The sequence below is a fragment of the Acartia tonsa genome, chromosome 5, assembly GCF_053477335.1.
Source record: "Acartia tonsa isolate MP-2025a chromosome 5, ASM5347733v1, whole genome shotgun sequence".
NCBI classification, from domain to species: domain Eukaryota; kingdom Metazoa; phylum Arthropoda; class Copepoda; order Calanoida; family Acartiidae; genus Acartia; species Acartia tonsa.
This window is the reverse complement of record NC_137264.1, coordinates 20227046-20239208: the sequence shown is the minus strand read 5'-3', so window position 1 is coordinate 20239208 and position 12163 is coordinate 20227046. Positions and strand designations below refer to the sequence as shown.

Below are 12163 nucleotides of genomic sequence, written 5' to 3'. Positions count from 1 at the left end.
AAATTCAATCAAGTCACCAAAATTGTTAAGCCAACGATAAGAAAACGTTTCAACCATAAGTAGCCAGTGATCTTAGAGATAAGACTATGACCGATTAATTAATGCATATCCCCAATGATGATACACAAAATTATCTCTTCCGTAGATTACAATTAGTGGTTGAAACGTTTGGACACTCAACTTTATGAACAAACTTTATGAAGTCACCAAAATTGTTAAGCCAACGATAAGAAAACGTTTCCATAAAACTTAAGGAACTAGTGTAATAAACAGCCCAATTTCCCCTGCCTCCCTGATAAGGAAATTTTTTTTTTTGGTGGGGGGGGGGGGGTTATCTATATATCATAGAGGCAAGGACGTCCAAGCTATTTTTTTGTTTGGGTTGGTAGAAATTAAAAATCTAAAATTTTGGGGGTTGCCTTTTTTTAACCATGTGACCTTATTTGTTGGCTCAAAAACTTTTATTGAATTTTTATTGGTCCAAAATTTTTTATCAATAATTTTTTTCTACAGAAAGGGTAACTTTGTCAGGGATCTTAAGGGATAAGATCAATATAAGTACCCAAAGTTTTTAATGTAACAAATATAAAACATGATTTTTAAACTTTGGGTACTTGTGTAATTAACAGTGTAATTTCCCCTCCCTCCCTGATCTTTGTTCATTTATAATCATTAGGGGCGTGTATTAATATTCCGGCGGCAATTGTCTTATCCCCTATAATCCCTGGATAACATAAAGTAATAATATAAGTTGTTTGAATTAATTCTCTAGTATCCCTGAAAAATAGATTGTCGATCCCATAATATGTCAGCCAAGAGTAGTATTTTAATAGCTATATATAGTCAACAACTTAAATTATTGAAATTGAAAGGAGAAACAGTTTTGGTAGGGGTATTAATAATTTGAACTTTTTTCCACTTCTATTTTGTAGCAAAGCTACTCTATATATCTTTGTCCATCAGTCCGTTTGTAACTCTATGTGTGCAGTGTTAAAATATTTGGTACTAAATTTTGTTTCATATTTTTTTCTTTTTTTTTTATATCAGCCGACCATCCTGACTAAAAATAAGTTTTATGCTTTGTTTCTTATGGATTTTGTCATCTTTGTTGCACAACCTACTATTTTCAAGCTTGGTATTTCCCCCCTCCAAATTTAATAATGTTTGCACACCCTTTGAAAAAGAATGACAAACATGCATTTTAAGTAAAAACGCATTGAACAAAATTGATAGATCGACCGGAATTTTAGAAGAGCTTACCTTTAACAATTGTTGCAAGCTATGCTACTATTCAGAGATCACCCAATTATGATACACAAAATAACCCCTTCTGTAGATAACAATTATTGGCTAATGGACACTCAACTTTCTGAACCAAACAATCAAAATTCAAGTCCCCAAAGTTGTCAAGTCCATGAATAAGAAAACATTATTTGGGGATTAAAGTAATAAACAGCACAATGTCCCCTCCCTCCCCAATTACTACACTGCTTTTTTTCAGAGAGAGAGGGGACATTGTGCTGTTTATTACAATAGTCCCCAAAGTTTTGTAAAAATGTTTTCTTATTCATTTGCTTTTTAACTTTGGGGGCTTTGCCTTTAGTTAATTTTGATTGGTTGTTCATTGAGTGTTCAAACGTTTCAACCAATAATTTTCATCTACAGAATTGGTGATTTTGTTTGTCATTACTGGAGAAGTACGTCAATTTATCCGCAATTGTCTTATCCCTTTAGATCCCTGTTTTTTTTTAAAAGCAACTCTTTTGTAAAATTTGGGTCGGTTAGGTTAGCTAGAATTATCAAATTGATAATCTACAAATATTCAATTTGTTTTAAATAAATATTTTGTTGGCATAGAGTTGGCTTAAACTTGTTGCTTTATGTAACTGAAGGGAAGTGGGTAAGAAAAGGAGTAAAAAAGGGAGGGGGTTTTGGGAAATTTTTACTTAGAATAGTTTATCAGAATCCAATCCCTTGTCCATGGTTGTAGTAATTTGGAGCTTTGCTTTTGTATGTTTCCTTGTCAAAAGAGAGGCTTTTATATAGTTAGGGTCTGTATGTCCGTACATAATGGATATATTTTATCATTCATTTATGCATGTTAGAATGTTCTATTGATTTTAAACTTTGCATGATTGTTCTAAGAAAGCTTAGCAATTAGTACACGTGTTAATGATTGTTAGAATTACTGCTTTGGAGCTTTGCTTTTGTGTATGTTGTCATCCTTGTTTTCTTATTTAATTAATTAGAGATTCTGGGAGAGAGAAACAAGGGATAAAACTATAAAATACACACTAAAATTATAGATATGTTTAGGTAAAATTTTTGGAAGGTTAAGATAAGGGGGATGGGGCTGAGGTGCACTGTTAAAATTGAGGGATATTTCCTGATATTCTTTTTAGTAGACTGATTTTTAGAGGATGCTCTTACTTGAAGTAGCCTAGCTGAATGATAAACAATATCCTTGCTCAACTGTCTATAATTAATCCTTCACAGCTTAGAATCAGCTTGCTTTTTAGAAACACTAGCGGCTGCCCCCCTAGCATCTAGAGGCTCTTTTCGAAGGGATATGGAATGTCATAAAAATAGCCTAAAGTAAAGCTCAGTGGTTAGCGATATCCTTTGCTACAGACAAAAAAAGAGATACAGGGTGCGGCACATAAATCCGGACAAATTCTAATTTTTAAACAAATGAACATAAAATCGTCAATTTGAAAGATATTTTTTAATTTTAAAAACTGAGAGGCAGAATAGGTATATGACTTGACTATTAGATTATTCAAAAAAATGGCGGCCAACCTCAATCACCGCCTCTACCCGCCTCCTCAACCGCCGGCAGGTTCAGGTCAAAATGCACCTGTCCAAGCTGGCGTAGTTCTCCTTGATAGTGACAATGAGGGAGGTCTTTGTGGTATGTGCACTTCTACATCTCAAAATCTGCATCGTTTCACTTTGATGGAGTACTACGGCCAAGCCATTTCAGATAGAGAGCTCTAGTCTTTTCTAGTGTCTTACTTATGTATCTAACAGTATCCCCAGCAAGTTGCATAACTCTACCTCACCTACAGATGGGCTAAGGTCAGATTTAGTGGGCCCTAGTCGAGAATCAATATTAAACCACTGCACCGGCGCATTTGGAATCTGCCTTGTTGTACATTTGCGCGGCCAGCTCGTTGTACACGTCCATCTTTGTCCAAAGATTTTTTGTGCTAAAGGGTCATTACCTAAGCTTTTTATAGTGGGGTCAAACGTCCTGATTGGTCAAGTAGTTTTGACGCTATGGCCGTTTAAAAAACGTCCGGATTTATGTGCCGCACCCTGTACATACAAGGGTAGGAGGGGACATATAACTGTTTACTACACTAGTCCCCAAAGGTTTATAATAACGTTTTCTCATTCATTGGCACGACAACTTTGGGGATTTTTATTAAATTTTAATTGGTTGGTTTATTAAATCCAGTGTCCAAATCTTTAAACCACTAATTCTAATCTAAAGAAGGGGTAATTTTGTGTATCATCACTTAGGATCTATTTACATAAATTTTTCGGCCATTGTCTTATCCCTGACAAAATACTTTAAAATTTGTTAAAATCAAAGGATACAGTATTGGATCTTCTGCAATAACAATATACTAGCAGCTACGCCACTAGAGGCCAGCGGGAAGTCAACCCTCCCACTTTTAGTTCAAAAATGAGAATAATAGCCCACTTCGATTTTTATTAGGATTTTAAAGTTTATTTTTTACTATGGATTAAGTATATTTTACTGAATTGTGAACTGTCTTTTCTTTCTGGGTAAAATTCTTGCTTAAAAAGCATTTTTCTTCATAATATGATAAAAAGATAATGATAGTAAAAAAATAGCACTTTTGATTTTATATTTATAATTATTCATTAAAAGTTATAGATGTAGGATATATCTTTGAATTAACATAAAAACTATGAGGATTCAGCATGAACCAATGACAAAGCTAGAAATCTTAAAATGTTTTCACAAAGTGACTTATTTCCAATTTAATAGAATAACTTTTATTTAATTAAAATGAAAAGAATGAAAACAATACAGATTAAAGATACATACTTTTTAAAAATATTTTAAAAAATAAGTTTGAATAATCATATTTTATATCATATTTGTGAAATGTGAAAAAGATAAATTTGTTGTATTGCATAAACATTTATTATTTTTTACAAATTTAGTCCTCTACAGCCGACTTTTATGTGTTTTAAATGTATAATAGACGTGAAACATTTTTATGTTAATTTATTAATATATATTGTAAAGAATTAATTTTTAATTAGTTTTGATAGATAAAATCAAAAGACCTAACTTTACTTTATACTAGCATACAATATTTATAAAGCAAGACACTCTAAAAGCTTAGTATTTTACCCACAAAGGAAAGAAACATCACGATTCAGTAAAATTTATTTAATCCATAGTAAAAAATAAACTTTAAAATCCTAATAAAAATCGATGTGGGCAATTGTTCTCATTTTTGGATTTGCAGTATGATTCTACAGGTGTTAGAGTATATTTTGATATATATTTCAAAAAAAGGTTAAAAACAGTTTAAACTTAAGCAAAATAGTCAAAAAAGTCTTATAAATTGCAATATCTACTTAAGGATTTTTTTAAATTTTTAAATTTGGCATATATATTCTAAAAGTAATTAATGGTTTTTATGATTATTTGTTCATTACAAGTTTTTATGATTATTTGTTCATTACAGGTAACCAAAGTTTTATAACCATTTTGGTTCTGAAACTTTGGACACCTCGTAATTTATTAAATTTTGATTAGTTTGTTTTATAATTGATTTTAACTTACATTGGGCGATTTAAATTAATCAATCATCTATTGTCTTATCCCTTAACATCCCTCATGTTAAATTCTTGGTTGACTAATTATTTATAATAATCTATGTCTCTCAGGGATCAAAGGGGATTAAGACTATGGATGATAAATTGATATACATTATACATTCCCAATCTTTAAAATAATGAAAATATTATGATATTTGATAAAAAAATGTGTTGTATCTTTTTAGATATCCTTTCCGGCTAGTTTATTTCCAGGTTATCGGTTTTGTGGTTAAATTTACGTGCATTTTAATAGGTTTACCATTATTGTGGCTTAAAAAATAAAAAAGCTATGATTTTAAACTTCTACACCAAAACAGCGAATTTTAGAGTAGCTGCGCGAAAATTGTTATTTGAGTAAAAATGACTTTTTAAGTTTCAGGGCCTTTGAAATACATATTTATAGCTTGGCGAATTTAAAAAGGTGTGAAAATAAAAAAAAAAGGGGTAAGTCAAACCGCCTTAATAATTAGTCACATTTGTCAGATAAAGGATTACCTGGGCAAATTTTGAGAGTCAATTTATCACAGATTTCGATCTTAATCACCTGAACTTTGGTCACATTGAGTCAGATTTGTCAGATTATAATCGGAAATCCCCCTTGACAGATTAAAAATTTGGAGGCAAATCCTGAGTAATCTGAATTTTACTTACAAAATGGCAAAAACACAGGTTTCGTCAGATTATAATCTGATAAAATGTAATAAAAAGTCAGAGTTTATAGATAAGGGGCGGGATTTAGGTTTCAGTTTAAAACCTGAGCAAAACCTGAAAAAATTCAGATTAGACAAGGTTTTGTCAGTACTTGCCAGATTTAAAAACTACTAGGGATATGTACATAAACATTTACTTTAAAGCAATTTTAATCATGTGTGTATTTTTGTTTACGGATATTCCCCTTTAAACTTAAAGTATTTTGCCAATGCTATTTTATGATTGAACCTCCGATAGGATAGAGCCCAGCAGAATGATAAACATTTATTTAAAAAAAAATGATAGAAAATAAGGTTTGGTTGGTCAATTTATGAGTATAAGTTGAAGCAACCAATATTTCACAATTATATAATATCTATGATTAAAAGTGATATACTTTACAATAATAGTTATGTTTGATAGATTAAAGTTTTTCTATTTGATTTTAAAGTTATGATGATAACACCCATAAAGGGAAGCGCAACAAATTCTTCAATAAAACTTTTTACTTATTCGTATAAATTTTTGTTAAAGGGGAGGGGTACGCCTATGTCACCCCAACGTTTTAGAGGGGGTTTAAAATGTAATATATTCCCCAATTTTAAAACTTTCTTGAGGGAGGGAGGGTGGGGTATACACCCCTATAATCATATCCCCTACCCTATTTATCTTGTTTATCTTGTGGATGTACATCAATCAATCGTCCAATTGAATTTATAGTTGTACTCTTACTCTTTTTTCTTTATCTTTGCCCATATTATTGGCATGACTTTTCTAAAAGGTTCTTCACTATTGGCCTTGCTGTCTTTACAGACAATCCAAGTTATTTAGGTATCAATTATCTGCACATAGTTACAAATACATTACAGTAATGGATATACAATACGTAGATATATTGATAGGGAAAAAATCTCGTCAATTTATGTTGCTAATATGGACCTCATTTCTTGGTTTGTTCTTTCATCCAGTAGGAGGGGGTTGATTGGGGGAAAGGGGTATCGCTAAAGATATCACTTTATTAGAGTACATAAAAATCTGGTGCAACATCCAAGTAATAACATATCGATTATTACAGTAGATCTTAAACATACAAATAATTTACACATATTTTACAGTTGGAGCTATATAATTATAATCTTTAAATGGATTAGACAATAAATATTTAATAAATTTATATCCCCAATGATAATCAATAAAATTATTCCTTCTGCAAATTAAAATGGACAACTTTATTGAAACCAACCAATCAACAACAAATAAAAGTACCTAAATTTTTAAGACAACGAATAAGAGATTGTGTTTTTGCTTAATTCGCTTTACATTTCCTATTTGCAAAATTATAAAGAGCTTTTCTATAAAATACCGAAGAAAATTCGACTTCCTTTCTATCTATATATACATTTACCATACAAGGACAATTATGTTCACAAGAAGTGGAGTAATAATAAAAAAACAGTTCGTATACAAGTCTGAATGTGTGTGTGTGTTTATATCAATCTGAATAAATGTACCAGTCTGGGTGTGTTAGTACCTTTGAAGTGTGAAGTACCTTTAGGACTTTGAAGTGCCTATAAAAAATGACGTCATACAATACACATGTCCTAGGATATGCGAATACACAGACTAAATTACTCATGGCAGGCCAGTAAATATTTTAATTGAGCAATGGTAGGCCAGTAGGGCGTCATTTTTATAGGCACTATAAAAAGCTTCGTTAGTACCAGTTTGTGTAAAAATATGACGCTGCAAATTTCATGGACTTCATTTTTTTTTACAATTCTTAAGATTCGTCAAAAAAAAAGTAAAGGTTTAGACAATTATTAATCTAGTGACGTACGAACAACTCTTGATTATAGAGTAGATGCGGTACGAAAACTACATAAGGTGTCCAAAATAAATACTCTTATCCAATGTAAAAAGAAAACATTTGCGTATAAAAAGGAGAAAATATTGATATAGCTATTCATTCTCCCACCAACCATCAAAGAGAAACAACGTATAATAATCAAAGATATATATTTCCATAGGGTGCACAGCAATTACAAGAAAATATTGACATTAAAGTTTTTTTTTTCAATTATTGTAATTAAAATACTGAAAATGACATTTTAAAAGCGTTGCTTTTCTATAATTGTGGTATCGCCATACGCCCTTCCGTTCGTGTCGTAAGGTAAAATGTTATATGCGAAGCATCACTATAAACAAGACCTTAAAATGTTATAAGTCCTGAAACAGTGTTTAAGTAATTTTGCAACAAAATTCAATACAATTTTGTTAATACATATAAATTTATATTCTGCTTATTAAGTTCTGACACTCTACAAGTAATAATGTTTGTTTGTACGGCCATCTTATTTTAGAGCTTCGCTAAATTATGGACGTTGTCATCCTTGTTCTTATAGAAAATGACTTGTCGACGAACCCTAAATAAAAAAATGTCAGTATTAAATATTGAAAAAACAATTAAGTTTATTTTTATGGAAATAATAGAATAAAATGATTAATATAAAAACATTTACTTAGTATTAATTTTATTTGTCATAATTATTGACAAAATATCCTTTACTATTTTCCTAATTAGGGGTAAGTCGAGCCACCCATTTTTAATTTTAGTTATAAAAGAAAAAGTATTGTTTCATTCTTTTCTAAGGGCGATTTCTCTTGGATGAGTGGTGTAACCTGCCCTAAAATAGTTATAAACCTTTCCAGGACATATAAGAAGCTTTGTTGTAAATGAGAAACCATATCGGTCCAGCGAAATCTTTCGGTTCACACAGCCAGTCACAGACATAGATAGTAACTGGATGTTTAATTGGGCGTGTCTAATAGGATCTCGTAAACGGTTAGATTGTGAAAAGGGGACAACCAATTCTAGAATTCTTTGAAAAAAAATATTTTACCATTTTTAATTTCCTTATCCCTCACTCAATAACTCACATAATTTCTTACTCACTCATATTAATTGTATACTCTATTATAGAATACAATGCATATATACGCTGGTCTTGTCTTTCTCATGTTTGTTGTGCTAAATACACCAAATCAGGGATCAATACTTAAATAATTCAATAAACAGTTGGATTCTTAAAATATTAGTTTTAACAATAGCAATAAGACTTGTTTTAAAAACTAAGCAGCTTAAGTGTATTTTACATAATCTATGCTGTTTAATAAATTCCTCTTCTATTTATTTAAGGAAAATTTGGTGATTTTTGTTTTTCTTTTCATGATACCATCTCTTGTTCGTTACCAACTTATTTTAAGACGTTATTTTTAAGTATTGATCTTATGCAGGTGTCTGTAGCCAACCCTGCTCCCATACCTGACATATGCGATATTCAGGTGATATTGATAGAAGGGACAAGTGCCTTATAATGCTCTAGTTATCCAGAGAAAATGTTTTTTTTTGTAGCTTTTAGGAAATTACATAGATTAAGGAGTTTTATTTAGGTTAATGAAATTAGATCTATGATCATGGACCTCCAAAGGTGGGAGTTAAGGGATGTAAAACCCCTTAAACTTTGAAACACCACATTTTAACCCGCTCAAAATTTAAAAAAATGTATTAGATCACGTTAAACCCTTAAAAGACTTGGACGTCCTCGACTATGATGATGCAAATAAATAAACAGTCTATAAATTTGATTTCATATATAAGACATAATTGGCCAAAATTACTTATTCAACGTTTTTTGTTTAGATTGGGGATGAGAAAGACTGTCACTATGGACAAACATACGACAGGTTAGAAAGTCATGGCTATAGAGTAGCTTCTACATCCTATTATATAAAGTAGTAAGCTTTTATTTGTCTGTAGCAAGAATCTCGCTAATCGCTGAACCAATATGGTTCTTCTCTACAATGAAGCTTCTTAAGGTATGATTTTTAACTGTTTTGAGAGGGTAGCTCCACCTTCTAATTAAAAAAAGACAACCACTACCCCCCCCCCCTAAAAAATACTTTTTCTCTTAAAACCTTAAATTGAAATGGGGAGGAGGTCGAACTCCCCCTAGAGGCTTCTAGGGGCGTAGCCGCTAGTAATATATAAAGTTTTGATTAGTTAGTAATCTATCTGTGACTCAATTGGTGCTACATTGGTAATGCTCATCTTTTTGCATAAAAAATGAGTTGTACTTTTCAGGGAAGATTTAATGTCCTTTTTATAAATGTCCTGGGATGGTTTTAGTCTATTTCCTGACCTTCCTGCCCTTATTAAGAGGCTTTGTGCGAAGAATCTAGTATAATAATATGAAAAAAGACAGGAAACAAGAGAGAGAGAGAGAGAGAGATAAAGCGCGAAAAAAAATCGGCTTGAGGACCATCCAAGAAACATGGGTTACTTATTCCTGTACCTGTAATTTGTTCGTCATATCCCATATAATACATATTTATGTCATTCACTTGCTCTAGTTCAGGTAGGCTCTCTAATTATGTCACTTTTTTTTTGACAGATAAAGGGACAGGAACACTTATAGGTTATAGGTTATCTTCGGTTCACAGAACTAAGAATTATTTCATTCTTTATTTCAGGTGTGGAAACATGGTCTGTATGAAAGGTCCTGGTGAGGTTTGTGGGGGTAAATATCAAAGGTTAGAAAATAAAAATTTATTAATACGCAAATTTTGCTCTAAAAAGATTAATTTCTAAAACCATCTTTCTATTTTTTACTATACTTTTGGCAATTACTATTGAACAGCGATAAAATATATCAAATTATTGCCTATTTCTTCAAGCTTATATATTAGTTTCAAATTTGTGTTTAGGACTGATTTAATATAATAGTGTTATCAAATTTTTGCTTCTTATTTCTGCTTAGAACAAAATCTTATTCAAATAATAAACTAATTTTTTTTAAAGGTATGGCATCTGCGGTGAGGGTCTAATGTGCTCAAACTGTGGCAGATGTCAGGTAAAATTGATAGACAGCATGGACGACAGATAGATAGATAGTTAGAATAGGTATATCCAATATCAGTGTCAAATGTACTCAAAATGTACATGAAATTTTCGATTAAAAAACAATGCTATAATTAAACACCTAATATTGAAATTGACAAGAACACTTCAACCTTTGACAAAAACACAGTAACTGTATTTGTGTAAGTTGTTCAAATGACAGCACCATTATAACAGGTGTCAGGTATCACATATAGATAGATAAATATATGGATAATAGAGGGATGGATATTATGTATATATGGTTAGATAAATTATAGATATATTGAATAAAATGCATTATGGAATAATCAACATTTATTTTGAAAAAGTTTAAGCAGCAACCAAAATCAAATGACTAATCTATTTAGGGATGTTCATACAAACACTTTGTTTGCTGGAGCGATACCCAATGCATTTGGTAAACCCTAATCTCATTTCGTCCAGGTAAAAATATTTCTATAGAATGTAAAAACGACATTTGAAATAGATACAGGACGCTGCGCTGCATTTTAGGAATTCAAGCATAGGTGCTGTTCAGTCACCATTCTAGCCAGGCCGTGGGAAATACAAAATAAATCTTAAGCTTTAATTTTCCAAATGTAAAAAAGAATGTCCCTTTTTGTGGTATTAACTAAAATAATAATTATCATATGCACCATCAACTAAAAATACTTTTTGTTTTGTTATTATTATTTTTTCAGCATTCATCATAATGCTTTACCATTTTTTCAATAATTTAGTTACGCTTATTTACAACATCTATTTTTAGCTAATGAAAATCTATAAAACTATACATTTATCATATTTTACTTTTTTAATTGTTTATTATGATGTATGAATATATTATTATGCTATTCAAGGACATTTTTCCTTAAGGGGATAGTAAAACTAATTTTATTAGGTTTATATTGCTTGGATTATGCCTGATTTGTTCATAATAAATGCTGCATTTTTGTACTTGTATTAAACTATATTCTTTCTGCAAATGTTAATTGTGTTTCTCTTTTTCAGGCCAAGATATTTGTATCTGTGAGGACCAAAGTATTTATTCTGCTCAATTCAATAATAGTTTGATTTGGAATCACTGTATGGCGCACTATAATGTAATGTAAAATCATATCATATGTACAATTTAATAAATCCCCCTGCACTTAAACTTTATATCTTCATGATATGTAATATAGCGGCTACTCCCCTAGAAGCCTCTAGGGGCACTGGTAGGAGGGGGGAAAATCGACCTCATCCCATTTTAAATTTGAGTTTCAAAAGAGTTTTAAAAATATTATTTTGGGGGGAGGGGGGTGAACACACCCTCTCCAAAATAGTTTAAAGCCTTCCCAGGAACTATGAGAAGCTTCACTGTAAAGGAGAACAATATCGGTTCAGCGGTTAGCGAGATCCTTCGGGATAGACAAAAAACGCTTACTACTTTATATAATAGGATGGCTACTCTACAAGTTTATAGTTTGGTCTGCCATGTCAAACAAGAATAACTGCCAATAAGAGAAAAAAATATATAAAACTTTAAACAATCATTTTGAAACATCATAGTTTGTTAATTTTGATTAACAATAAAAAATAATAATAAATAAAAGGCAAGCTTGAAAAAGAAAAATCCATATTATTAACAGAGGAAAATTTTTATAGATTTTAGAATCACAAAAATAT

The 12163-nt window shown here is 31.1% G+C and overlaps 1 protein-coding gene across 1 annotated transcript; it reads left to right on the top strand.

Moving 5' to 3' along the window:
- Window positions 1–8484: 8484 nt before the first annotated feature.
- Window positions 8485–11651, top strand: LOC145318970 (neuroparsin-A-like). The gene is made up of 7 exons (XM_080160767.1): window positions 8485–8603; window positions 8852–8898; window positions 9257–9300; window positions 10087–10146; window positions 10415–10466; window positions 10864–10939; window positions 11507–11651. Exons 1-6 carry the CDS (start codon window positions 8543–8545, stop codon window positions 10915–10917), a joined length of 318 nt encoding a protein of 105 aa, XP_080016893.1. The 5' UTR covers window positions 8485–8542; the 3' UTR covers window positions 10918–10939; window positions 11507–11651.
- Window positions 11652–12163: the final 512 nt, after the last annotated feature.